The sequence below is a fragment of the Cimex lectularius genome, unplaced genomic scaffold (genome assembly GCF_000648675.2).
Source record: "Cimex lectularius strain Harlan isolate CLEC.00 unplaced genomic scaffold, Clec_2.1 scaffold54, whole genome shotgun sequence".
In the NCBI taxonomy this organism is placed as follows: domain Eukaryota; kingdom Metazoa; phylum Arthropoda; class Insecta; order Hemiptera; family Cimicidae; genus Cimex; species Cimex lectularius.
This window is the reverse complement of record NW_019392704.1, coordinates 211,197-238,344: the sequence shown is the minus strand read 5'-3', so window position 1 is coordinate 238,344 and position 27,148 is coordinate 211,197. Positions and strand designations below refer to the sequence as shown.

General features: G+C 34.2%; 3 protein-coding genes across 13 annotated transcripts; 1 reads left to right on the top strand and 2 right to left on the bottom strand.

Moving 5' to 3' along the window:
- Positions 1-620: 620 nt before the first annotated feature.
- Positions 621-16,836, bottom strand: LOC106665800 (WD repeat-containing protein 35). Of its 4 annotated transcripts, XR_001340347.2 has the most exons (23): positions 16,678-16,834; positions 16,509-16,620; positions 10,657-10,814; positions 10,483-10,585; positions 10,259-10,419; positions 10,026-10,197; positions 9,821-9,966; positions 9,544-9,756; positions 9,345-9,477; positions 9,055-9,275; positions 8,872-8,889; positions 8,632-8,795; positions 5,866-6,088; positions 5,477-5,658; positions 4,374-4,577; positions 4,173-4,316; positions 3,666-4,077; positions 3,489-3,600; positions 3,251-3,382; positions 1,604-1,764; positions 1,332-1,456; positions 990-1,268; positions 621-738 (listed from the first exon to the last, which is right to left on the bottom strand). XR_001340347.2 is itself a non-coding variant. In XM_014392523.1 (22 exons), the coding sequence occupies exons 1-22, from the start codon at positions 16,699-16,701 to the stop codon at positions 1,094-1,096; spliced, it is 3,495 nt and encodes a 1,164-aa protein (XP_014248009.1). In that variant the 5' UTR covers positions 16,702-16,834; the 3' UTR covers positions 920-1,093. The 4 variants fall into 4 exon arrangements, 3 of the variants coding, with proteins under 3 accessions (XP_014248009.1, XP_014248010.1, XP_014248011.1); XM_014392523.1 differs by lacking the exon at positions 621-738 and having other exon boundaries at positions 920-1,268; XM_014392524.2 differs by lacking the exons at positions 621-738; positions 8,872-8,889 and having other exon boundaries at positions 920-1,268; positions 16,678-16,835.
- On the top strand, positions 16,547-24,186 carry LOC106665803 (thymidylate kinase). Of its 8 annotated transcripts, XR_001340348.2 has the most exons (9): positions 16,874-17,018; positions 19,766-19,985; positions 20,042-20,150; positions 20,328-20,421; positions 20,486-20,680; positions 22,038-22,141; positions 23,618-23,870; positions 23,948-24,031; positions 24,102-24,186. XR_001340348.2 is itself a non-coding variant. In XM_024226241.1 (7 exons), coding segments are annotated over exons 2-7 (627 nt in total). In that variant the 5' UTR covers positions 16,874-17,018; positions 19,766-19,861; the 3' UTR covers positions 23,949-24,177. The 8 variants fall into 8 exon arrangements, 5 of the variants coding, with proteins under 5 accessions (XP_014248015.1, XP_024082009.1, XP_014248016.1 ...); XR_002910141.1 differs by having other exon boundaries at positions 23,948-24,186; XR_001340349.1 differs by lacking the exon at positions 23,618-23,870 and having other exon boundaries at positions 24,102-24,181.
- Positions 22,331-26,049, bottom strand: LOC106665802 (mannose-P-dolichol utilization defect 1 protein homolog). The gene is made up of 5 exons (XM_014392527.2): positions 25,768-26,049; positions 25,621-25,686; positions 23,384-23,516; positions 23,116-23,320; positions 22,331-22,587 (listed from the first exon to the last, which is right to left on the bottom strand). The coding sequence occupies exons 1-5, from the start codon at positions 25,883-25,885 to the stop codon at positions 22,354-22,356; spliced, it is 756 nt and encodes a 251-aa protein (XP_014248013.1). The 5' UTR covers positions 25,886-26,049; the 3' UTR covers positions 22,331-22,353.
- Positions 26,050-27,148: the final 1,099 nt, after the last annotated feature.

The window sequence follows — 27,148 nt, the reverse complement described above, 5'->3', positions numbered from 1 at the left end:
CCCTAATTCAAACCAAGCAACCTACAACAACCAACGTCTTGGAACGTCAGAACATTTTGAGTTTATCAAAGACTGGTGCAAAAAATGGAAGACGAACTTTAAAAAAAATTCTGTTTTCCCCAGTACATCAAAAGTAGCAACCTACTTTGGTGTTTCGGAAGTTATAGCCTTTTTTAAGTTTCGTTGCAATTTTATTTTATTTGAAAAAGTGCGCAATAGTAGTACCTACACTACCGGCAAGAAAGGTGAGTCAAGAAGGTTTAGCATTCCGAACGCCGTCCAACAATCTCAGTCAGGTGCAGCAAATGATGATGACTAACAATTAGACCAATACAAACTGGCGAAAATCTAGAGAATTCTTGCTGACTTTCTTATAAACAGTACACACTTGCTTTTGGGAATAACCTATATCGTTGACACCATGTTAAAGTGACGAATATGGATTGTCTCCACTTTTCACATTCGTCACTTTAACATGGTGTCAACGATATAATCAAAATCCAGACAATATGACTAGGAAAATTCTGATACACCCTCAATATAAATATTTTTCAATTATTACTTTATTATTATTAGTCCTAGTAATTAGAAGATGTTGGGTAAAATAAATAAATATACACTTAAATCTTAAATACTTTTATTGAAATAAACAAAAAGAAAATAATTATTGTAACACGTATGCAATCTTGCTGACACACCATATTTTTAAAAATTTGTACTTCTATTATATTTCCTTCTCTAAAAATTAAAATCAAAATGATGGATGGTGTATAAAATCTTTTTATATTATAAAACTAATGGACGGAATGTTTGCATCACAACAGTATTAATCAATAGAAATAATTGAAATTGCTTTGAAAAAACCTTGTCTTTGGCTTAAGAAAAATAATTAGCCGTTTACTGATAAACTTTGACTACAAACATTGCATTTCTTTATTATAATTAATTTGCGTAAGAGTGAATGAGATCATTAATTATAAGGCACTTACACATAGAGCACACTGAAGCCTGATAGTGAATACAATGTTATCGACAAAGTGCTTTCAACTTCAGTGAAATTTCAATTTACTTTGGCCGATTTCCTTTTAAACGATTAAATGCGAGCTGAGGCGTGACAAAGCGGGCAAAACTGGCGAACTCCGATATCGCTATATCCAGCGCTGTGTTTACAGGATTTACAAGTCCAAGCTGAGGTCAAATTTAAAAGCGGCCGGCCAGTAACGATGCACACTGGATACCTTGTCTCGCACCCTTGGCAAACACCAGACCTAGAACAAATAAGAAATGTAAGTTTAATAAAGACATTTATAACACAAAGAAAATCAACCCACCATGAAGGTAACGGGGAACTGCAAGAAGGGCATTGCATAAATATACTTTTTGGGTCTTTTGGAGAATGTTTTGTGAATATATCCATAGCCAAATTGGCATATTGTTCACGCTTAACTTCATTAAACTAAAAACATTGCATTATTTTAATTAACCCTTAATATCATGACCAACAGTCGCATGACTAACAGTACTCATAAATAATAAATACTTTCATTTCGAAATACCTTAATGAATAATTTGATGTTTATAAAGGAAATGTTATGTTACTTACACTTTCCATGCTTTCCAACTTCATGAATGCTTTAGAAGCTGTTCCAAAGGCTTTTGAATTACAACTTGCTAAAGCGATTAAACAATATATTTCTTCAGAAGGAATAAACGCTTCGTACGATTTCAGGTGTATGCTAGTAATTGTTGCATCTATATGGTGTCCTAAAATAATATTTTTCCTCAGTATGATGTATCAGGTAGTAAAATAAGTTTGTAGCATTTTTTAATGGTAATTTCAATGAAAATTTCAGGTAGTTGAAAATAACTAAAAATATATGAGCTAAAATAAGTTCGTAGCATCTTTTAATGGTAAATTCAATGAAAATTTCAGGTAGTTGAAAATAATTAAAAATATACGAGCCTATTCCACTATTCCATTCCACTATTGTCTGTGTAATTTTTTAATTCCATCCTCCCAGAACTTCTCAGGCTTTTGAACAATGCACTTGTTGATGTGTTCCAAGTGTTACAACCTTACCAACTATTTATTCACTTCTTTGTTTAAGTCATTTTAACCTTAGGAGTTGGGAGGGGGGAATTAGGACACATCTCTAATATATTGTTGCATACTGCCAACATAGGAGACAGGACAGAAGTCATCCAGTGGGAATGGACACTTGGATAACAGTTAAGATGACGAAGGCTGAGTGAGTGACAGCAGCGGACAGGAACAGGCAAGCGGAGGCAGGCAAGTGAGAAGAGACAAAGAGAGCAAAACAAAAATATGAAACAAGCAATCCTGTCTCAGGGAACTAGAACCTACAATAGATGAAAATCAGAATTTTTTTAGAAAAATTGACCAATGATCTTTATAGAAAAGTTACTTAAGCCCTGTGAAATCAACTTGATTTTAAAAATTCCAATTAATTAAGGTTTTTAGTTGAGATAAAAAAAGTCAGAGTCACGAGCGGGATTTGAACCCACGACCTTCAGCTAGATACACGGACCACAAAAACTAGTGAATTTAATAAATTAAAATGAAGTATACATCACTAAAGCTCTCCGTGGCCATTTCATTTGTTGCCGAGAATCAAATAGATTACACGACATTTGAAAAATGGCAAAAAGGAGGGAAAAATTCAAAAGGTGGGATTGAGATGGGAAGTTAGTGCCCGAGTGAATTGAAGTCACGATAGCTCAAATAGTAGAGTAGCGGAGTATCTAGCCGAAGATTGTGGGTTCGAATCCTGCTTGTGACAGTGACTTTTTTATCCCAACTAAAAACCTTAATTAATTGAAAGATACTAATTGGTCAAGTGGACCACGAAAACTAGTGAAAATTATAATAATAATAATCCAACATCCTACAACAAGCTTTGTAAAGTGGGAGTTTTCTAGAAAAGGTGTCACATCGTGGAACAAGGTTCTTGTATGAGGAAAAGTCTATTGCGTTGTTCTGGAATGATGCCCATAACAAACGTGTTAAATTGTCATAACACCTTGTAAAAATATGAAATCTTGGGAAAATACTACAAATAAAACACCTTAACTAATCCTTTTCCAGATTATTTAAACAACGATGATTAAATAAACATTGCTTAAAAATATCAAGAGGGATAAAATTATGGAAAAACACAACGGACTTATTTTCACAAGCCAACATTTTTTTTTTAAATTTTATTTATTTTAATAATAATAGATTAAATACCTTCGTAAAGCTGCTTCTGTGCTAACATTAAGTAATGGTAGGCTTCTGCACCCTTCCATGCATCATCAATCATTTTCAAATCAATGCCACTAAGTTCATCATAATTTTCTAACAAAAGTCCACTTTTGTCTTCTAAAAATAAATTTGACTTGTATAGAAATTATTTAAAAAAAATAAATTTGACTTGTATAGAAATTATTTTAAAAAAAGGTTTAGAGTAAATAATTGGTAGGTCTACCAGAATCTTTATTTTTCAGTGCAGTATATTCTTCTACCAGCAATGCTGCAAGGACATAAAGCCTTTTAATTCTCACTGGTTTAAAACATTTCACAGATTCTTTTTCAGCAAGCTGTCATAACATATTATGTTTATCATAAATGATAGATTTAAAATTTAAAAAAAAAAATTAAATACTTGAAACATGATCTTTGCCGCATCTAGATAACGATTGGCCTTTCTGTACAGCTGTATGACTTCAAGATGACGATTGTTTTCAGTCAGAGATCTCGCATATTTATCCAATAAACTGGCAATTTGCGGAAGCATGTTGTACGTTTCTGCAAGCGCCACAGCTTGATCCCACTGGTTCAAACTAACACACGACTGTACCGCTGTCTGAATCATGCCGGCTTTAACAAATGTAGCCACGGCCTGAGAGCACATCCCTACAGAGACGAATATCTCGCCGATTTCCTTTAGAAGCGAATGTTTGTCGGGCAAAGTGGAAACTATTTTTTCAAGTGATTCATAATCCTCTAAGTGCTGGCAACACATCATTAGGCGTTCCGTGTTGCGAGCCTTTTCATAATATTCTTTTGCATTTTCCCTATAAAACAGAAATAACCGCAAAAAAAAAAAAAAGTTACAAAAATGAAATAATATTACAATTATAATTATGTATAAATTCTATAAATTACATACCAATTGCCTCTGTCTGCAAAATAATCTCCTATTGAATTCCAAGCGGTCTGTAATTGTGAATCTGTTCCTCCTGTACCTAGTTTCATAAGTTGAATTACTCTGAACCAGTCGCCAAGCCTCTCTCTGAGCGCTATAGCCAAATCCCTAAAAATAAACGCAATGAATGAAGAAACAATGTATAAAAATCAAAATCAAAACAACCTTCTGTCGATGTCAAGATATAATTTTTCCGCTTCATTAAAATCCCCGAAATATGCAGCTACCTGGGCTCTTTTAATCTGATCGTTCGTTACATTTGAAAGCCTCTTAATAAGCTGGATGCCGGGATAATCACTGCAACGGACAAAAGCAGCCTCTGCTGTTTTTAAGTCCAATTTTTTGACAGCTGCTTCTGCTAATAAACGCCTGAAATTTAATATGATTATTTATTTATTTTTAATATTGTGTTGAGGTCTGAAAGCAGTTTAACATGTTGCTGGTTTGTTATAACCTTTTTACTTGTTATTTCAGTCTCTAACCACAAGTAGTAAGCATAAGGGAAAAAAGTATATAGAAGCTTGACATGAGTTTGTAAAAATAAAAATTAAAAATGGGATTAAATCAATGGATAAATTCACTATTTTTCGTGGTCCGCTTGACCAATTAATATCATTCAATTAATTAAGGTTTTAAGTTGAGATAAAAAAGCCAGTGTCACGAGCGGGATTCAAACCCACGACCTTCGGCTTGATACGCCGGTACTCTACCATTTGAGCTATCGTGACTTTGATCCACTCGGACACCAACTTCCCATCTCAACCGCACCTTTTGAATTTTCCCTCCTTTTTGCCCCATTTTTCAAATGTCGTGTAATCTATTTGATTCTCGGCGAACAAGTGAAATGGCCACGGAGAGCTTTAGTGAAGTATACTTCATTTTAATTCATTAAATTCACTAATTTCATGGTCCGCTTGACCAATTAATATATTACAATTAATTAAGGTTTTAAGTTGAGATAAAAGCCATTTCATTTGTTCGCCAAGAATCATATAGATTACACGACATTTGAAAAATGGCAAAAAGGAGGGAAAATTCAAAAGGTGCAGTTACCCTGTGCCCAAGAGGATCGAAGTCACAATAGCTCAAGTGGTAGAGTAGCGGCGTATCAAGCTGAAGTTCGTGGGTTCGAGTCCCGCTCATGATGCTGACTTTTTATCTCAACTTAAAACCTTAATTAATGCAATGGATAAAGGTTTTTTTCTCAGATAATATGACAGTAAATAAAAATTATTAAATTGATATTTATATACATTGAAACCATATACCATAATCTTGGGTGAGGATTTTCTTCTATAAAACTAGTAGCTTCTGCAATGCCGACTTTTTCCAAAAGTTGTCTCGTATCCCTGAGCGATTTAACCTCTAGATCTATAATATGTTCCTCAGGGTTGAGAGCATCTTGATGAGCCATTATATCATCAAGCAAAATTGTCCGTATTACCAAGTCCTTGAAATAAATTACTCGTCAAATTTTAAAAAGCACACAATAATTTAGAATCGACTTTTTTTTATAAAATACAAATTTTGTGAAATACAAAACAATTAAATTTGAATAATCAATTAAGAAAAAAATAAGCAGGGTTTCCATGGATAATAAGAAGTAAATATAGATGAACAACATTCTGTTGGTTAAACAAGGGAAAATTGAATATACCTGAAAGGTGCAAACATATCCAGAGCAGTTTATCGGCTCTTCTGGTTCGTTTCCGCGGATAACGTACATTCTGGTCTTTTCCATAATAGCGATCAGATCTGGATTGTCACTTGCCCACAACATGTCCCAAACATCCCTTCTCTCAAATCTTCCCGTATCACCACCACCACCCTCTGGATCCACAAGTGTCATTATTCCTGTATTGTCAATTATTGACAAACGCCTATGAAATTGTTTGTAAATTAGTCTGTATTTTAATCAAGCCTGCAATGTATATGTATACATTTTTTTTCTTACAAAACATTTACAAAATATAGCAAAACAACAGTTTTAACAATGCTAGAAAAAATTCTCCTTATTTGGAATTTTGTTCTAAATAAAATTATATTATACTATCTTTGAAATTCTTCTCCCTATGTTACATTGTTTTAAAAATTACAACATAAATTCATATAACTAAAATAATTTAATTACTCTTTTCATACAGAAAAATTGTTTTGGATTGGATTTTAAGATTTCTCTGTGGTATTCTTGGATTTGAGTCTGATTTTTTAAAATGTGAATATCCAGTAGTTTAAATGAAAAAATAATAAAGAGAGTATGTAAAAGTTCCATAATAGAGGCCTACAAAACGTATAGAAATCATGTCTTTTTTCCAGTGAATGAAATATTAAATATTGAAAATTTTTGTTCTTTAACACTCACACCGTCATCCTGGGTCTTTCAAGACCAAGAGAATGTTGTAAGCTGGTCTCCATCTTAGAATAAGTTGTAGTTGTTAAAGTAAGAACAAAAAATAATTAGTTTAAATGCTATAAAAAGGCTGTGAATCAGAAGGGGCCCAGGTGGAACGTGATGTCCCCCACCAATATGGGAAACATAACTCTGCTGTAATTAAGCAGTTGGTCAATGGGTGTCACAGCACAGACGGGAGTGATGTGACGTTTCTCACAAACTAAGGAAACATAGCCCTGCAATAATTACACAGTTGGTCAAATAAATAAGAACATTGTAAGGTGTCACAGACCCAGATGGAGCCAAAGGACGTTTCCCATAAGCCTGGAAAACATAAATTTGTAATAGTTGGACAACTGATCGACTAAATAACTAATGTCATGTTATTTGGTGCTGAAGAGCAATCACAATGCCAAAATTATGTAGCAATGTAGAATATCGTAAATTAGGAGCATGTCAACAGGTGCGCGACATCAATCTTCACCGGTCCACCCGCGGCGTGGAAACTCCCCCAACTTTTGATTTTCCTTTACACCCTATTCCAGTAGAGAAACTGGTAAAAATAGGGAACATTTGGAAATTTGAGAAACATCAGTCAAGACCAAGGACTCACCTCAGGCTGTGAACAGTCCACGACTCTAGGAGTCAATCCAGAACAGGAGCAGCCACACTCCGCATGGGGCTCAACAAGGGGACTAAGCCAGCTAGAGCCAGTGAGGACCGGCCGTTGAGACCTATTGGATTGGTCAATGGTCAAAAGTATTTGGGGTCTCTGTTAAGAGACTCATCCCAGATTTAGAGTTGTGGCTGACTTTTTAGACTGATTAAGATTTACTTGTGTACATTTAAAAGACGGAATGTGTTAATATAAATATTGAAGAATATACCCTCTAGTTTATTAAATTGTAGAACCTTCCCCTACAAGGAATAAGTAGCAAAGCACTTACGCCGACTACTCTCTTTTATTGCATAGAGAAAAGCAAGCAAATGTAGAGATTGTCCAACCATTGTGCCATTGCAGGCTTACAATGTTCTTTCTTTTTTTTCTGTTTGTGCTGTCTATTTTTTATTTTTATTTTTTACCTACTCTCCAATATATATCCTCTATTAGGTTTGAACATATTTTTGATTTGAACAAAAATGTAATTGTTATGGCTCATTTTGTAAATAAAAAGATGCTTGGGGTTATTTAGACTTGATTGCAGTCTACTTAAAAAAAAAGTTTTTTTTTTTAAAGCAGGGTTCACCAACAGCAGTTATATATGCCCCAGGATGCCAGTGTTCTTTTTTTTGGGGGGGGGGAAACATTTCTAAGTTTAGCGGGTTCAAAGTTCAAATATAGGGCCCTTTTTGGTAGTTTTTAAGTATAATTGTTACTATAAGTCACTTTATTTACTCAGGTAGGAAAAAAGGCACCCCAATCTCTTATCCCTGGTCTCTTGTTCTGGTTTTTCTGTTTACCACAAAACTTTTCAGTTTGTATTCAGTTTCTGTCTGAAAGTGGTTAAAATGGAAGCCAACACTTGTTTTACTTGTGCTTATGATATTTGGAAAGAGTTTCGGAGGCAGGAAGCAGGAAAAAGAACCAACCCGTTTTCTTGACGATCGATTTGTCTTGGCAATGACAATAAATATTTTATCACATGTGATAAATATTCAGTGGCGACCAAAAAAACAAGAATGTATAAGTTGAGTAGGAGACTCATAACATAATAGTTAGGAAATAATAAAATAATGCTAACAGAACTTTATCATACCTATAAATGAAATTTTTTATAAAATGTACAAAATTTTTTTATTTAACTTTCCTTTAAGGAAAGCTAATTTATGTAAAATTATGTAATGTAAATAAAATTTCAGCATACACATGAAATTTTTTTGTCGCCTACGTACATACTAAATAAATAAGCCTAAGACCTGCCACAGTTGTCCATGTTTATTATTATTTAATTAATTAAATAATTAATTTTTTAAATTAATTTTAATCAACAGTGGTGCATGTTTAAAATATAGAATATTTCATTAACTTACGTCGAATTTGAGTTAATAGCTAAACGTTGGGGTTTAGAAGAAAGTCCATATCTTTGTACAAGAGCTACTTGCGGTAGCGAATATCTCTGTAAAGCACCAGATTCTCTTCCAATCACAAGAACTTTATCAGAAGCAGCCATGCAACATATCGGATCCCCGGTCGCCTTAAAAACAAAATAAATCAGGACGTTTCGTTCGGCCCATTATTGAGAAGCTAGGTGCAAAACTAAAAAAAGCTACCTGCATATTTGTGTTTGGCTAAAAGAAAACAAAACAAAAAGAACAAAAATTAGTTTCTATTTCAAACGCTTAGCCAAATAAAATGTGAACGGTTGCTTCCCTCATTCACGCAGTAAAGAAAAAAGTTAAATTGTCAGCAGCCATATGAATGAAGGGCATGCAAAAGAGCACTGAAACATGAACCTGATATGATTTATCGAGATCTTGAATGACTTCAGCGACTCCAGAAGGAGTGTCGTCGACATGGTAGAGTCTTTCCTTTCTTTGTTTGTTCCCAGCGATTCCCAAAGTAGAATGACTTTTAGGTGTCATAAAGTGCCAAATCAAAAAATGATCTTTAGAAGCGGCAAAGACATGTGTTGAATTCAGAGCAATAAAAAGTGGCTCGACGTCAGTATATTTTCCTGAAATGCACAGATGGAAGAAAGCGGCCATTTTATAGTATAAAAGGATAATTGAATGTAAAATCATACGATCAACAGGTGTTGAAATTGCATTACAAACAAGAAGTCCATATTGTCTGTTTGTCGTGTCCTTAGTAGCCAGTACGCAGTACTCTTTATACGCAGCTATTCCGTACAAAGCAGGCACTACTTTGTTGTGAATCTAAGAAAATTTTAAAATAAAAGTTTTTTCCTCCTCTCTCTCTATCAAAAAACTAAGCCAGTTAACCTCAGAGCTATTTGTATCCCAAAAAGTAACGTTTGTCCCTGTTTGTCCAGGATATGAGAAAACCAAAGTATTTGAAAAATATCCCCACTTATAATCGGGTCTTAAAATTGCAAAATAAACAAATGAATCGACGGCAAAAGCCAATCTTAATGAAGTCCCTTCCCACTGGCAGGCGGTAATTGATCTTCCTGGTATTTTCATTGTTCTTACATGCTAAAAGAAGAAAAAACAAACAAAAGTCTATAGCAAAAATAATAATAATAATATTATGACTTACTTCTCCATATAGAGAAATAAACTGAACTACATTTGACTCTTTATTGTCTTCAGGTAGTATTGCAGAACCGACAACTGCAAGAAGTGTACCGTTATGGTTCCAACTGCAATGTACTGCGTTGACTCTTGAATCAACAATAACTGGATCTGACAAGATAAAAGTTTACAAAAAAAATTCTAATGTTAAAAAAACAGAAATTTTTTACTTTCATCGTTCTGGTGGCGCATAATTTGTATGTGGCCTGTCTGATAAACTATGGCAAAACAAGGGCAGTCTTTTTCAACGAAACCATTCCGTCCATCGTACCAAGTCATGCCTACGATCGGCACTCCATTCATGACTAGCGTCGAAGGGAAACACTGAATGTGCACTTTCATCTGAAAATAATGTGAAAGATTCAGATGCATTTAATAAAATTTTATAAGAAATATTTCTTACCGTGAAGTTCCCCTGGTTATCATAAACATGGACTTCGCCAGATTTTAAGCAGAAAACCAAGAGTTTTCCATCTGGCGACCATTGTACACCAGATAAGGGAACTCCTTTAAGTTCAATACCAAATATTCTGTTACCATCCACGGATCCAACAATTACAGCTCCTACAGCGATTGTTTTTTTACAAAATTTATTGTCAAAATTATTTTTAAAAAATTTATTCTAACCATCTTCATAAACAATGCATATTTTTTGCCCTTCTGAGTCCCAAGCCATGCCTCTGACAACTGACTGGTTCCTATTGTTTATCATTTCTTCATGCCAAATACCCTAAAAGCGCAATAAAATTTTGTTTAAAAATAAAATTACATGCGTAAATCAACGATAGGTTTCACACTAACTTTGTACAATGTCCAAACTATTATCAGACCATTTTGATCACTGGTTGTCAGTTTTTCGTGTTTCTCATTCCAAGTTATTACTTGCACTCTACCCTTGTGACCTCCAAGAGTTTGATTCATGGCTAGTACTGCAGGATTGGCAACCCCTTTTGAACTTGCTGTCATAAAATACAAGAAAAATTCACAAAACTTGGAAAAAAAATCAATTTTATTACAAAGTACCCACAATCCAAGAAAAAAAAAATGAGGTTTGTAGAGCTGGGTTTCCATTGCGTGAAAAAATCACTCGCTGAACTAAATATGAAACATCGTCTCGGGTTAAATATTTCCATGAGGTGAAACATTTCGCAACATAGAGGCAAAACAAGGTGCCAATTATACTTTTATTGTACTTTTTGTTTTTGTCCCATTTTGATGCTCATTTCCTTCCACGCATCCTCTCTCTTGTTTTTGTTATGATGAATTGTATCTTTAGCATCCCACAAAAATCGGTGATACATTCGAATAAGTCGAATGCAGTCCTCCTGGTTCATTCTCATACTCGAGATAAGTGCGTTTACACGGAGAGAAACAAACAACACGAAATAATTTGATGTGCACCAAAATGCAGCTGGTTGGCTCACCCTGAAACATCATCGTGCCAAAAGTTTCGCAGTCCTAGCTAGGTATCGACAACGCAAGACAAGTTTGATGAAACAGTTGCGCAAGTGATTTTTGTGCACTGGAAACCCACCTTAGGAACTGTCTTCTCAGCATAACTTTTAGTTTAATATAATTTACAAGAAACTACAGCCAAGATTTATTTTTGAAGATTGGAATCATGTAAGAAGAGAAGTAATTCCTGTCGTATGGGAGGACTTAACGTTTAACTACCCATATGGAATTGAGTACGAGGGATCGAACCACTTTAAAATATTCTTTCATAATCTAGTTTTTGGTTGAGATAGAAAAGTCAGTGTCACAAGCGGAATTCGAACCCACGGCCTTGGGTTCGAATTCCGCTTGTGACACTGACTTTTCTATCTCAACCAAAACCTTAATTTAAAATAATTTATCTGGTCAAGCAGACCATGAAACCTAATAAAATTCTTTCATAATATTCTCAATTAAAAAACTTTGGGGGAACAACCAAAATTCAAACCTAGGACCACTAGCGTGGCAAATATTGTCAGACGACCTAACCACTTAGCCACCATGGTCCCTTGGAATCAAGTGAAACATTGAAGCTTGTAACACTAACAAATTTTGTGATATTACAAAAGCCTATTCTCTTGATGGTTGTACTTTAAAAACTGTTCAATTATTTATTGAAAATTTCTATAATTAGGCATATATGAAAACGTTTTTAAAATGTTGACTTCAGAAATAAATTAAGTATTTGTTGTCCAACATCCTGAGGATAAAATAGACGTTTTACTCTGTCCCTGGCTAATGCGCTAGGAAGAAAGGGGATTTCAAAATCCCTATACAAATGGGCGGAGGAAAGCCTAAGAAAGGGGGTAATTTATCCCACTTGGACGGTAGTATGATCTACCAAATGTCCTCAAGGTGGATTTCCGTCCGTAAGCACAATAATGGAGATTTAAAAATAGACCAATATTCTCTAATCAATGTGTTCGCTCTAAACAAGTGGTTCCCAATTTTTTTTGACCTATGGACTCATTTTTATAGTCAAAACTTGCCCACAGACCCCCAAGTGAAAAAGCTACATAAATGCATAGTATAAAAATTACAAATTGTAAAAAAAATTGTTGAAGAAGTATTTATTGAAATTATAACTTTTGTTTAAAATAAAAAAAAAATTAAAAAAAAATGACGCGATGAGATGTTATGAGTGTATTTATGTCCGGTTCAATGTTTGTGAGTAGCAACTGCAAATCTCCATGAGCACTAATTTCTAGTCTTAACCAATAGTGTATGGCTTTCCGGACTTGCAATTAATAAAAAATGTTATAAGAAGCATGCAGTCCATCATTATCTAGATGTGGTCCCTATGAGTTGTTGCAATGACGGTGTTTTCAAATATTTTTCTTTGACTGTTTGAAAAAACGTTAAATTTTTTTTATTAGTTAAATTTATTTATTAAAACTGGTCTTACTAGACCAACCATTAATTTTACAATAATATTATAGAATAAATAAATGTTTACACTCTTATAAACCCATTGGTACAATAAGATTTACATTTCACTATTCACTATTCATTTTTAAGTACACAAGTTCATATAGCTTTGTTCATTTTAATTTTCTGACCACATTCTCATGCTGGCTGAAGCGAGCCTGGTGTTTGGCGGCAAATCTTTGTATTTCCGCCGTGACTTCAGGGATCTTAAGATCCATATGTAAGTCCTTATTCCTTATGTCCCAAAGTGCATTGACCATGTTACGTAAGATTTTATTTTGGAGTGTTTGTATGATTTTGATATTGCTGTGTTTGTTACAACCCCATAGTAGAATACCATATGTCCACATAGGCTTTATGACTTGTTTATATAATAATATTTTATGTTGTATAGCAAGGTTGGAGCCATGTCCTATCAACCACTATAATTGTCTATACCTTGAACCTATTTCTGTACTTTTTTTCTTCACGTGTTCTTTCCATCTCAGCTTGGCATCTAAGGGTCATTCCCAGATATTTAGCTGTATCGCTGAATAGTATAGTATTTAATCGATTGTGAGCGACGGAACATGGTCCATCATTTTGGTTGTAAAGATTAGATGAACTGATTTATGCTGATTTAGCTTGATTTACCATTTTTTGTCCATTCGTTTATCTTATTACATGCATTTTGGAGGATTTTGGTTGAATGGGTGATAGTCGGTCCTAGTGATATCACCACTGTGTCATCTGCAAACGTTGCAATTTTTACTCCATCTATTTTCATAAAATCTCTGGTGGATAACAAGTAAAGCAGTGGACCTAATATGCTACCTTGTGGCACTCCTGCATTTATTGTTTTTAATTTTGAATATTGATCTTCTTGTTTGACTCTAAACTGTCTGTCAGTTAGGTAGGAACTGATAATATTGGCATAATGCTTTGGTAGGATACCTCTTAGTTTATTGATGAGTCCTTTCTGCCAGACATTGTCAAAAGCTTGTGAGACATCAAGGAAGATTGCAGAACAAATTTGTTTTTCTTCAAGAGATTTTTCTATTATGTCCGTTACTCAGTGAATTTGGTCTATTGTTGAATGTCTTGTTCGGAATCCAAATTGGTGGCCATGGATGATTTTCTTTTTTTCTACAATGGGTTTTATTCATTTTAATAATAACTTTTCAAAGAGTTTAGACACTATCGGTAGTAGCGATATTGGTCTATATGATTTGACCTCATTCGCCGGTTTTCCTGTTTTTTTAATCATGACTTCTGCAAATTTCCAGATGCTGGGAACATATTTCAGTCTGATTGCAGCATTAAATAGGTATGTTAGTTTAACTATACCCTTTTTTAGCAATTGTTTAGTATTTCTCCAGTGATAAGGACATATCCTGGTGTCTGTTTAGCAGGTAAATTTTTAATTTCTAGTGCTACTTCTTTAGGTGAAACTAGATTAAATCCTTATCTTTTTTGTCACTACATATTTTATTGCTTGGAAGGATTCATTGAATCACTTGACATAGTTTTATTACATATCGGGTTGTCCGGAAAATAATGCAGGATTTTAAGTTTTCATTAAAAAAAATCTATATAAAATATTCTGTTTACGTTTACAGGATTACTCATTTGTATGAATGTCAACACTTATTAATCCTCTTCCAAATGATATTGTTTGTTTACCTCTGTAGCATTCCGCTACTTGGAAATAATTCAGTCATCCTTATAATGTCAAAGCGAGAATTTCGTACGATTTTCTTTTACGAGTTTAAACTCGGCCGAAGCGGAGCCCAAACGGCTAGAAACATTAACCAAGTCTGGGGCGAGGGTTGTGTTAATGAGTGCACTGTGCAAAGGTGGTTTAAAAAATTTCGGGAGGGAGATTTCAGCCTTGAAGATGAAGAAGGTCGTGGAAGGCCTTCCTCTCTTAATGATGATGTTCTGCGATCAATGGTGGAAGAAAACCCCAAAACAACTGTTCGAGAACTTGCAGAGCAACTCAAAGTCAGTAAAACGACCGTCGCTGACCACCTCAAGGCGATTGGAAAAGTGAAAAAACTTGAAAATTGGGTTCCACACTCATTAAACGATCGCCAAAAAAATCAGCGCTTTGATGTTTGTGCATCACTTCTTTGTCGAAACAAAAATGACCCATTTCTGGCCAGAATTGTTACATGTGACGAAAAGTGGATTCTCTACGATAACACTAGACATTCTGGACAGTGGCTCGACAAAGGAGAAGCTCCAATACATTTTCCAAAGCCCCCAACTCATCAAAAAAAGGTAATGGTTACGGTATGGTGGGCTTCATTTGGTTTAATACACTACAGCTTCTTAAATCCTGGCGAAACCATCAATGCTGAATCATACTGTAACCAAATTAATACCATGCATCAGAAATTGGCAGTAATGAAGCCCTCTTTGGTCAATCGGAAAGGGCCCATTTTGTTGCATGACAACGCTCGACCACATGTGTCACGTGTAACGTCACAAAAATTATTGGAGCTTGGCTATGAAACTTTGCCTCACCCACCCTACTCTCCGGACCTCTCGCCTACTGACTACCATTTTTTTAGACACCTGGACCACTACTTACAACACATAATATTCAAAAATCAAACGGAACTGGAAAATGCATTTATTGACTTTATCAATTCTAAAAATTCTGAATTCTACTCAGACGGAATTAATAAGTTACCAACACGTTGGGAGAAATGTATTTTTGATTAAAGAACATTGCTTTAAAGTAACTAGTTTCTTTTTTTTTGTTTAATACCAAAATCCTGCATTATTTTCCGGACAACCCAATAGAAGACACATAGGTAAAGTACTATTTCCTCGTAATGAAATAAAGCCATATTTCCAATATTCAACACTGTATTGTCAGCATTTTTTCTTCAGCTCACTCATAAGAAAATCTGTATATCAAATGTTTTATTTGCAACAAACCACTGTTACTGTAACAAACAACCCTGTTACTGTGTAACGCAGAAAACAAACACTTTCTAGCATTGTGTACATTCATTTTTTCACATCCTACATGTAGTTGTAAAATTTAAACAATGTTTATAAATCCCAGGACCTGAAGATGATCTCAATGAAGATCGAAACGATGGCACAATAAAGAAAATGTTTTTCTAAAACATACGTCACACCAGACGCATCTCACGATCTCCAAATTATCATTTTTCTTATTCGTTACAAGTTACGACAGTTACTTAGTCTCTACTAAGTTCCTGCCTACCTTATCAGTTCTCTTACTCGTTACCGAGTATTACAATACTGCTAATTTTCATAATAAAAATGGATCACAATTTTATTATTTTATATTAAACCTTACGCGCAGCCCCTTCCATTGTTCAGGGACCCCCAAATCAATTTTAATTTTCCACCCCCTGAATGATACCGGGGGGGGCCCTGAGGGTCCATAGGGACCTCTTTGGGAACCACTGCAGTCTAAACAATATTTACGTTGTAAACAGTGTTAATGTAATTTTTCCTATAATTTCACAGTGCCGGAGATTTTGTATGCTTTAACCAGTTGTAAGTTCTATCGTAAACAATATCCCCTGTATTTGTTTATGTTTACAAATATGATTCCTAGATCTTATTTATTATCCATTTCATAACTAAAAAAGACAACGTAGAAATAAAATAATCAAGTTCAGAGAAAACACTAAGTTAATCAATAAGTGTTGCATGCAGCAGAATTGATAACTGGGGTCGTTTCGATGTAGGATCAAATGACTGACCTGCGTCTAGTTTGAGCACTTTGAGAAGACCCTCGTCTCCTCCGACTGCGATCCATCCTTGGGCGCTGCTCCATGCCAGGCAATAGATCTTGATGCTGTTTGAGACGGCGATCTGCAAATATCATCTGTGAGTCTATCTGCAGAAAGTTAGCCGGTGCGCGGCACTTACCTTCTTACTCAAATAGATATACATGACTTGTCGACTGTGACACGCTGGATAACAAATCAACAGCCGGCCTGTCCATTGGACATTTTAGCGATTGTTTTACTTATTTTTTATTTTTTTTTAAATGTCTGTTGTTGATAAAATGATGACTATAGATAAATCCATTGGATGAAACCTCCAGCGGTCAGTTTGTTTGGCTTTTGTCCGGTTGCTAAGACAGAAAGCCCGCCACAAACTAAGGGCAAATGTTATGCTATTCAGCCGAAAAATTGAACTAAAGTCTCGCTTTCTCTACTTACTACTTACTGATGATAAGATTTTAAATAAAATATCTGTGATATGCTGTAAGTTGGATTTTATATATAATATATATTTACGTGTATGCATGTTTCATTTTAATTCGAAATTCACTAAAAAGAGTTGTAAATTTACTTGCAGATTTATGACGATGTATAAATTCACAGGTTAACTCAGTTATATATTTATGTATTTTTTATTTCTTTATAAATGTAAAACTACAACACGAATATAAATTATATGTTCATCAACCACTTGTTGAAACGGATATATTTCTATTATCTGTCATTTACAATGATACATAAGTTATGGAGTAATAAAACTTTCACATAGCTACTTTCTTTCTAAATAGTTACTTTTGTTGCTCAGACAGTGAGTTCTTAGGCAGTCATCAAAAGTTTGGGTGTTTAATAGTTCTTTTAACATTACCAATCATCGTAGTCTGCCTATCCTTGCTCTGTTGGGTCTGTCAGATAAATATTGTTTTCAATAACTAATTTCTTTTTATTTAAAAAGAACCTATTTTTAACAAACTGTTTAGTTGCCTTTTGTTGTTCAGACAGTGAGTTCTTAGGCATTTAACAAAAGTTTCCTTGTTTAATCGTTCTTTGGCCAATACCGAACATCCTAGTCTACCTACTGTTGCTCTATTGGTCTGCCAAATGTATATCCTTAAAATAACTAATCTCTTGTTGAATAGTCGCCTTTTGTGTCTCAGACATTGAGTTCTTAGGCAGTCATCAAAAGTTTGGTTTCTTTAATAGTTTTTTTGGTCATTACCGATCATCCTGGTCTACCTAGCCTTGCTCTATTGGTCTGACAAATGCATATCCTTAAAATAACTAATCTCTTTTTGAATAGTCGCCTTTTGTGTCTCAGACATTGAGTCCTTAGGCAGTCATCAAAAGTTTGGTTGTTTAATAGTTTTTTGGTCATTACCGATCATCCTGATCTACCTAGCCTTGCTCTATTTGTCTGACAGATGCATATCCTTAAAATAACTAATCTCTTGTTGAATAGTCGCCTTTTGTGTCTCAGACATTGAGTTCTTAGGCAGTCATCAAAAGTTTGGTTGTTTAATAGTTTTTTGGTCATTACCAATCATCCTGGTCTACCTATCCTTACTCTGTTGGGTCTGTCAGATAAATATTTTTTTCAATAACTAATTTCTTTTTATTTAAAAAGAACTTACTTTTAACAAACTGTTTAGTTGCCTTTTGTTGTTCAGATGTTAAGTTCTTAGGCAGTTATCAACAGTTTCGTTGTTTAATAATTCTTTGGTCATTACCAATCATCCTGGTCTACCTATCCTTGCTTTGTTGCCTGCCAGACACATATCTTTAAAATAACTTATTTATTTTTGTAGCTTGAAGTGGCTATAGCTATGTGGTATATGCCGTTTGCCCCTGAACATTTGCCAAGTCTCGGCATTCACCAAATGCCTGTGTACATACATGCAGGGTTTGTCCGGCCACCCAGTTTGTGTGAAAACTAATTCAACTAACTTCTTTTTGAATAGTTGCCTTTCGTTTCTTAGAAAGTGTATTAGATATTTATCAAAAATTTGGTTGTTTAATACTTCTTTGGTCATTACCGATTATCCTGGTCTGCCTACCGCTGCATTATCTGACAGATGTATATCCTTCAAAAAAATTAATTTCTTTTGATTTACCTTTTCTTTCTCTGACAGTGTATTAGACATTTATCAAAAATTTGGTTGTTTAATCGTAACATTGAATGCACTGGCAAATTATTTTTATCGCTATTTATTTGAGGTGGAAATGCTAAGATTGTTTTAAATTTTAATGTTCCCTCACATTTCTGGTCTGCTTATTTATGCATCCAACTCAGAATAGGTCATTCACAGTTTACTATGTATGAATTGAAATTTAGAATTAAACTTCTTATGGTTTTCAATTGTGTTGTTGGCAGTCTGGGGTCAGATGTCAGCCTTGTCCATCCGACTCACAGAAGTTAGGTTCAGGTAGTGCTCTCACTCATTCCTACATTCTTTCCTATTCATAAACAACTTGATAATTCTATACGGCTAATGTAATTGAGGATCAATGGGTCGACTTCACATTTTATCGACCATTTCGCATTACACATTCACACTAATAAATTCAATATATTTCACGACCCATTTAACATAAAAAATATTGTCATTTCCAATCCTTTGATTTGCCTATCTTAGCTGGTTTGGTATATGAGATGCATTTAGGCTTTTCTCACTTCACCCTAGAGACACAAATAAGAAATCTAACAATATTTTAAAAAACAATAACTTCATCAAATTGTGAGATTTATCTGTAGATTCTGTAGGGAGATGAGCCTATAACACTGTAATTACTGATCATTTTGGGAACCGCGGAGGCCAGGCACCATTGGTAGGGTGTTCAACTCATATTTGCCAAGCTAGCCATCCTGGGTTCAAATCCCAGTGTATCGATGGTTTTGTAATGGACAATAATATGAGAAATGTATTGTAAAATAGTTTCACTCCTTGTCCGCAACACCCAATGGTTAGTTGGACGTTAAGCCCTCCTGTAAGGCAGGAATTATTTTACTTTACTTTTTTCTGATCATTTTGGTCAACCTATCTTTAGTCTTGAGGATTCTCCTTCATGAAGATAGCAAAATTCCAATATAAATCTGACTGCCCAAAACAATTGGTAAAAATCAAATTATATCATTTGTCTAAAAAATTGGATCAGGGGACCAAAATACATACTGCCATGCATGATTGTGAACAATTGATCAAATTATTTAACAAAACCAAGATTTTTTTTTCCAGTTTGAAGCTGCCAGATCAATCATTGCCTGCCTATATACATATTTCATTCAGTTATTAATATTTTTTTAAATTAAATTAGTAAGATAAGATTGCAATATGGCAAGAGGAGCATTTATAGTAATAGAAGGATGCGACAGGAGCGGAAAATCAACTCAATGTAAATTATTAGTACAAGGATTAAATAATTCTGGGATCAAAGCGAAAAACATTAGTTTTCCAGGTATATATAGATTTTCTTTGGCTCTTTCTGTTGCAAAATACGTTATTTTTGTACAGATCGATCGACTGAAATTGGAAAAGTGATTGATTCGTATTTGACGAAAAAAATTGAGTTGCCAGATCAGGCCATTCATTTACTGTTTTCAGCCAATAGATGGGAATTGAAGTAAGGCATTTTGATAAGTATTAATTTTAATAGATGTGGTTTTTATTTATTTCTATCAAACCTTGATTCATGCCCAAGAAAATAAAGAATTTCACAGAAAATAAATTCTATTATTTTTGTAATGGTATCCGACTTCAGTGGTTAAATTTTAATAACTTGCAATTTTTATTTTTGTAGTGATATGATGAAGCAACAATTAGAAGATGGAACGACTCTTGTTGTTGATAGATACAGTTATTCAGGCGTTGCTTACTCCGCATCAAAATCGACTGTAAATTTATTTTATTTTTATTGACTTTTTATTTGTTAAATAAAATATGTTCCTTTTCTTTTAGCATAATATGGACATTGAATGGTTCAAAGCACCTGAAATGGGTTTATTGAAGCCAGATGCTGTTTTCTTCTTACACCTTGATAACGATGTGGCTAAACAAAGAAATGGATTTGGAAAAGAAAGATATGAAAACAAAGATATTCAAAACAGAGTTGCCAAATTTTTTAAATCCTTTGAAAAATTTGATGAATGGCAGGTACTACAATGCTAAATGTAATAATATTTAGGGTTCTTCTCATGGCACCATTAGTGATTCAGTCAGCTCTTGTTAATTCGAAACTTGATCATTTGAATTTCTTGATAATATTAACTCCTCAGGTCACTTTGGTAAATCGAAAATAAAAATTATGCTTAATTCACTCGGTAATACGAAATATTTTTGGTACCAGAGATAGAAAGAGCATTCTTCAGCTCTTAATAAATTGATTTTTTGTACTGTCGATAATTCAAATTATTCTTGTGGCCACTTGGGTTCGAATTATCAAGAGTGTCGACTGTATTTTACTGTTGGTTGATGTGTTGTAGGTGAGGGTTACAGGTTAATTTTTTGTCAAAAATCATTCTTGGTTATTTAAACTTATGAACTACAGTTTAACTTTAATGTTGAGGCAAATTTTCCCCTGAATTCGAATGACACTGGGGGGTTAGTATTAAAACCTCCCAAGAGCCACTAAAAATCTCTTCTTTGATCCTCACTGAAGAAGTGTGTGAAGCTGAAGCCCTTATGAGCAAAACATAAACCAGCGAGAATAGACAGACCCAGTAGTGTTCAGTATCGATCAGTTCAAAATAAGGAAAACCTTCATTACCAACAGAAGGGTCCGTAGATAATCAAAAAGCTGGAATTATAATTGTTTATTGATCCAAATGTGAAGGTTAAGTTGGAAAACATGTGTAAAAAGTCTAAATAAGTACTATATAATTTATAGTACATCAATCAACATTGCTACTCTTCCTTATTTTTAAATGTTTCTTATTGGGATTAATAATAAAAATCATGAACTGCTTCAACTTTTTATTTGTTTATTAATTAATAGCAATGCATTTCTGGCTCCTCTCTTCAAGGGTCCTAGAAGTTGATAACATACTCGAAAATGGCGAAATGCTGAAACGCCTTAACAGACCAACCTGGCGAGGATAGGCAGACAAAGATGTTCAGTTACGATCAAATTAGAGGTTCTTCATTCCATACAGCACAGGAGGAATTCTTCGTATTTCAGTTTCTGTGTTTTGCAAAACCACTTCCAGCCATTATATTATGCCATCCTGTCAACATCCATAAAATCCAGGAGAGCTTTGACAATGTCGAGAAAAGAATCATCTTCATCAACTTCAAGCACTATTGGCCAAGAATTCAGAACTCCCTCAACACATTTTTGTATAAACTATTCATATACGGTTTATGTAGTTATCATTGCTTTCCTTGAATGACAAAAAAAATACCTAAGTGCACCCTGGATACTGGGGACTCTCCTGCATATTACTTATTAATATAATTATCTGTGTACAATAAATTGTTATTATCATATTGATAATACAGAATCATTTTTCAGGTAATTGATGCCAATAAAACGGTTGATCAATTAAGAGATCAGTTGATGACTTTGGCTAAAAACTTAATCGAAGAGAAAAAGTCAAAATCTCTAAATGTGTTATGGTAAGGATTCAGATAGGAATTAAGTTATAATAATAATTTATTTGAATCACTATTGCACTATTGTTATACATTACAATCAATGTGATAAATAATAAAAATTATAAATTAAATCTTTATATAAAATTGTAACGTAAGCAATATTTGCTTCTTTTTTTAAATTTATTGGTTCGTTTACAATTTTCAAAAACCTTTTTTTTTTCCTACTTATTACTTTACTGCTTCTTTTTCTTCCTTTCAACCGGTCCTTTCCTATAGAAGATGAACTGGCCGACAATGATCCCATTCCCAATGGTGGCCAGAAGATATGTCACGATGATTATCATATCCCCGGTCTCTTGTATTGACGTGAATATCCTTGCCACATTGCCAAAAAGTAGCATGACGCAAGTAGCAGCTGATAATTGCCCTGTACCGCCGTTCTTGTAGTTCGTATATGCTTGAGTGAGCTAAAAGTAACAAGGAATTTATTTATTTTTATCGTTTGGTTGTGTTTTAAGTTCAATTTTTTAAATTCACTGACAAGAAAATGTTTAAGGCGAACAATTTAATAATTATAAGAATTGATTTCATTATTACTTATTTATAATTTTTATTCACAAACAGATTAGCAAGTTATTTATTCTACATGGACCGATAATAATAGTTAAAATCTTAGCATTTACATTTGCAAATTAAACTTAGTAATTTAATTCAGTAAAACCGATTTTTATATTAAATCAATTCCTATTTTCAATACGAAGTAGATAAAAGGAGAGATAAACAACCAGTCGTGATTCTTAAAAGTAGGACAAATCTAGATACAGAATGGCCGTGTAGTTTTAGGAATTAGAAAGGTATTGTTATGCAACAAGATATAAATCAAGTCTAACATGGTCACAATTTGTTCAAACCTTTGTTGTTAATTTCTAGTGATTCTAAATTTAATTTAATTAATTATCATGCTACTAATTATGTCTATCTTAAATGAATCTTACCTTTCCAAAAAACATAATGGGCACACTAACTGCTTGCAAATTCCATAGAAAGGATACAGGCGTTAGGCCACTTGTGAGTACATATATAACTACGGCATACAGCGCAGTGAATACCGCCGCTAAATTGCTCGATACATTGAAATGCAACACTAGTACAGCTATCGTTACAGTTTGCAGTCCTAAAAATAGCCCTTCGCCATATGCACTGGAAAAACGGAAAGTATGACAAATGGATAATTGTATTGCATAATAACAGCCGATTTTATACCTAAAAGGAAATTTCTGCACAAAGGCATAACTGCTTCCAGAAGTTATCGCATAAAGATCGGTGAGGACGTTGGTAAAACTCACCCCTTCAGCGCTTTGGTTGGCCCATATTTTTACTATTTGAGGAACTTTAACTGAAAAAACACAAACAAATTTATATCGAAATTGATACTAAATGTAACTGTTGTTTTGCTGTTTCCCTAACTACTCATCTTCAATAGTAGGGTGTGTTTAGATTATATGGGGTAAAAAAATTGAAAACAAGATGGCTAGAAGTTGAAAACAGACAGGATAAGCAGATAGAATTGACCGAACTACAAATTTGTCATCCTAAGAGGAAATCTCACAATGTAACATAATGTGATATGTAGTTTTGTGCCTTCTGGTGTTTACAACTGAAAATGTCAACATACCAAAACATTTGACAAACTACACCAGCAAGGATGGTCAGATCACAATGATCAGACACGACGAAAATACAGGCTAATGTAATGTTTAGTTCTCTTTAAAGGAATTTTGACATAAGCAGATAAGTACAAGAGGTTCATTCGTTTTTATTTCTTAGATGTTATCGTGAGAAATTCTTTCAATCATTTTGGACTCTGGTACACCATTTTAGTCTGAAAAATCTAGACCAACTTCGTGGCAGGTAAATCAAAATGTCCTAAAATGACTAAACTATCATATCATCTTGTATCACTTGGTTTATCATCTTATAGATCAAAAGAGGAAATCTCACAACTTAATGTAATATGATGATTTCTCCCAAGGGGACGACCAGGCATGGAGTAGACCAAACTTTTTTTGGTACATTCTACACTATAAATATAAATTTTTATTTGGATTTAAATTTAATGATTTTTTTACCCTTAAAATTTTTCTGACTGTTGAGAAGTTGTTATTGGAATATCTGATGGCTAAAATGATTTTAACATCAAATATTCCATTTGAAAGAAGAGGAACGTAGCTTTTTAACAATGTAAGTACCATTAAAATATATATAATATTTCTATAAGAAAATACACAAAATGGCACAATTATTTGTCAGAAATTAATCACTTTTTTAAAGGAAATAATAGTCCAATTTTAATTTTTGGCAAATTGCAAGCATTTTTTAACTACCTACTCTAGCAGCCCATCGGCAATCCAGCTTCTTGTAAAATTTACAATAAATCACCATTTTTTTCTCTTCCTAAAGGAGTTTTTTTAATATATATACAATTTTTAAAAAAATAAATAAAATCGCCAGCAGGCCTTGAAAATCACCGACCTCGGATGTTAGTAGTATGGGGGTAGACTTAAGTTACTCACTCTTAAATTCCTCTTTAAATACCATTCACTCAGTTGATGTGGTGGAGTACTTGATTTTCCTATATCACCCTCTACACATTTTATAAAACTAATCTAATAGAGAGTTGATGGGATAGTTAAGATTCCGCCACACATTCACGACAATAAATATAATCAGTCTCAACATACACAAAGAAACACAAGATTAGATATGTATAAACAGTCCTATTTTCATTATAAGAAGACAAGAATAATTCTCATGTCAGGAGGCATTCCTACATGCTCTCTAAACAGAGCCAAGGAATGACACCTTTCTTTCGAGCAACCTTTATCTACATGCAGGACGTGGCCCCAAAATTAACTGTCTGTGTGTCAACCTTGCATGGCCTATTCTTAATCGGGTGAGGTTGACTCCCCCTTCTAAAAGTCAGGTCCTCTGAGGGCCACCTATAAACAGTGCTTTTGATACATAAGAGCTTCTCGGGTTGCAGAGGTTCAGAATCATTTATTGTAGCAAAATTTTTGCATCATTTACACATGCTGTGTTATATTGTGTAGCCTTTTTTTTTCACTGTCAATGAATTTTATACGAGTGTATTTTTTATTTCCATTGAAAAAATGTTTAATAGCAAAATTTTCAGTTTTTTTTTTTTTTTTCGTTATGAACTATGCATATTAGCCATGTGACAATTCATATATGTGTGTTCAAATTTGGGGGGGTTATTGTGAAAAAAGGGCCAGAGGCGACGGTGGGAATCGAACCCACGACCGCGGCGTGAGAGTCTCTCATGCTAACCACTCGGCTACCGCAGTCCCCTTTTTTTGCATCTTTGTCGCAGACACTCCACGAACTGTTGCACAATTAAAAATTGCATTTACACACAAAGCATGAGGAAATTATATTGTTTAGCTAGCCCATTGTTAAGTAAATAATAATTAATATCTTACCCATCAGAGATCCTCCTATAATAGCCAAGCCTAGGCATTTGCTTATTAACGCTTTCAGGCAAAATACTAAAAAATATAATTTTTTACAGTAATTTATTTAATAAATATTTTGATTTAAAAATATCGTTTATAACGAATAATAAATACCGTTGAAAAAGTTGTAATTGTAGAAAAACTCGTTGTAGCATTTTTCTGGCATAAAATTGAGCAAAAGACTTTTAGCAAGTGAAGTCTCGCCCATTGCGGACGACGTGCCAGCGCTCATGAGTCTAAAGTGAATAGGTCTGCTTAGCGCTTCGTTGCTACCAAGGCTCTGTCAATTTTGGTTCCGTGTAACCTTGAAAGGTTCAGCCCATTAGATTCCAACTCCAAGACCAACTCTTACAAATCAATTTTTCATATACTACAATGGCGAAGGTTACACGTATATGAAAGGTTATTTATTTTCCAGCTACAAGGCCAGCTGGATGGTAGAATGGAAAATCCTATGATTCATTAGATCATAATTTTAAACAGGGGCTTACCAGAATGATGATTGTCTTGTTGGACTTATTGTAGTTGTTTTATATATATATTTTTTTTTTGTTAACTGTTGGTTCGTCCAAAAGATGGAGTGTAATGACACCCTATAAATCACATTAAAAGTCTTTTTAAAAAATTGTTTCTGCACGTTGGAAATCTGCAGAATAAATGAAATGCAGAAGCAAAACACTATCCATGAAAAATCCATAGTAGATTTCTTAAATTTGCAAACCTTACTCAGAATCAGGCTTTAGGTCTGGTCATACGTTTGACAGCATTGCTGAGAGTAACGGAAGATACCTGCTCTGATGTTAAAAAAAGATTATGTACTGTTTTAGTATTGCTTCATTTTTTAAATGCTTTTGGCATCAAAGATTCTTCTACAAAGAATATAAATCATGAGGTTATAAGCAAAAGGCATCATAGTTATTTGATAGTCAAGCTTTGCCAAAAATTTAATTTCAGCTTTTCGTCTTTTTCTCTCTAGCCTTCCCAAGGCTCTGGGCTTTGATATTTTTTCCAGACATATCTTTACCTCATCTTAACCCAATACTTCCAACTTCCTTATGTCTTGCCTCCACATCTGCTGAGCATATTTTTCTTGGACACAATTTTCTTCTTCCCTCTGGTTCACCCCCATACAACCTTTTCACGGTGAAATTTCACTTTCTTCTTTTATTTCTGTCACTATGTTGGAAGATCTTTACACACTTTCCAACTCATTACATGTAATTTTTGGATTTTCTTGTCTTTGAAGTTGTCTTTCGCCAAACCTCTCCTGGTCCCTCACATCTTCCAAATTCCCTGTCATTGTATTGTCTCTCTCATCCAATTCCACCGCTCCTATCTCTTCCTAACATTTTCCACCCATAAACTCCTAGTCTTCGCCTTCTTTCATTTTGACTTCTTTGGGCTTTCGTGGGAGCAAAATAAGTAAAAGGGCTAATGAACTGTTGTGTCAGGTTTATATTCGACATCCCCCAAGGGTCCAGGTTATCATGATTGT

What these genes read in the sequence shown, in the direction of transcription:
- LOC106665800 (XM_014392523.1), bottom strand. Translation starts at nt 16,701, where the DNA reads ATGTATATCTATTTGAGTAAGAAG. An exon ending in GGGATACAAATAGCTCTGAG is followed by an intron (nt 9,478 to 9,543) that starts GTTAACTGGCTT and finishes AAATTTTCTTAG; the next exon opens with ATTCACAACAAAGTAGTGCC. An exon ending in TATCTTGACATCGACAGAAG is followed by an intron (nt 4,317 to 4,373) that starts GTTGTTTTGATT and finishes GTTTATTTTTAG; the next exon opens with GGATTTGGCTATAGCGCTCA.
- LOC106665803 (XM_014392529.2), top strand. Translation starts at nt 19,862, where the DNA reads ATGGCAAGAGGAGCATTTATAGTAATAGAAGGATGCGACAGGAGCGGA. An exon ending in GAAAAACATTAGTTTTCCAG is followed by an intron (nt 19,986 to 20,041) that starts GTATATATAGAT and finishes ATTTTTGTACAG; the next exon opens with ATCGATCGACTGAAATTGGA. An exon ending in AAAAATTTGATGAATGGCAG is followed by an intron (nt 20,681 to 22,037) that starts GTACTACAATGC and finishes ATCATTTTTCAG; the next exon opens with GTAATTGATGCCAATAAAAC.
- LOC106665802 (XM_014392527.2), bottom strand. Translation starts at nt 25,885, where the DNA reads ATGAGCGCTGGCACGTCGTCCGCAATGGGCGAGACTTCACTTGCTAAA. An exon ending in TATAGGAGGATCTCTGATGG is followed by an intron (nt 23,517 to 25,620) that starts GTAAGATATTAA and finishes GTGTTTTTTCAG; the next exon opens with TTAAAGTTCCTCAAATAGTA. An exon ending in GTGCAGAAATTTCCTTTTAG is followed by an intron (nt 23,321 to 23,383) that starts GTATAAAATCGG and finishes CCGTTTTTCCAG; the next exon opens with TGCATATGGCGAAGGGCTAT.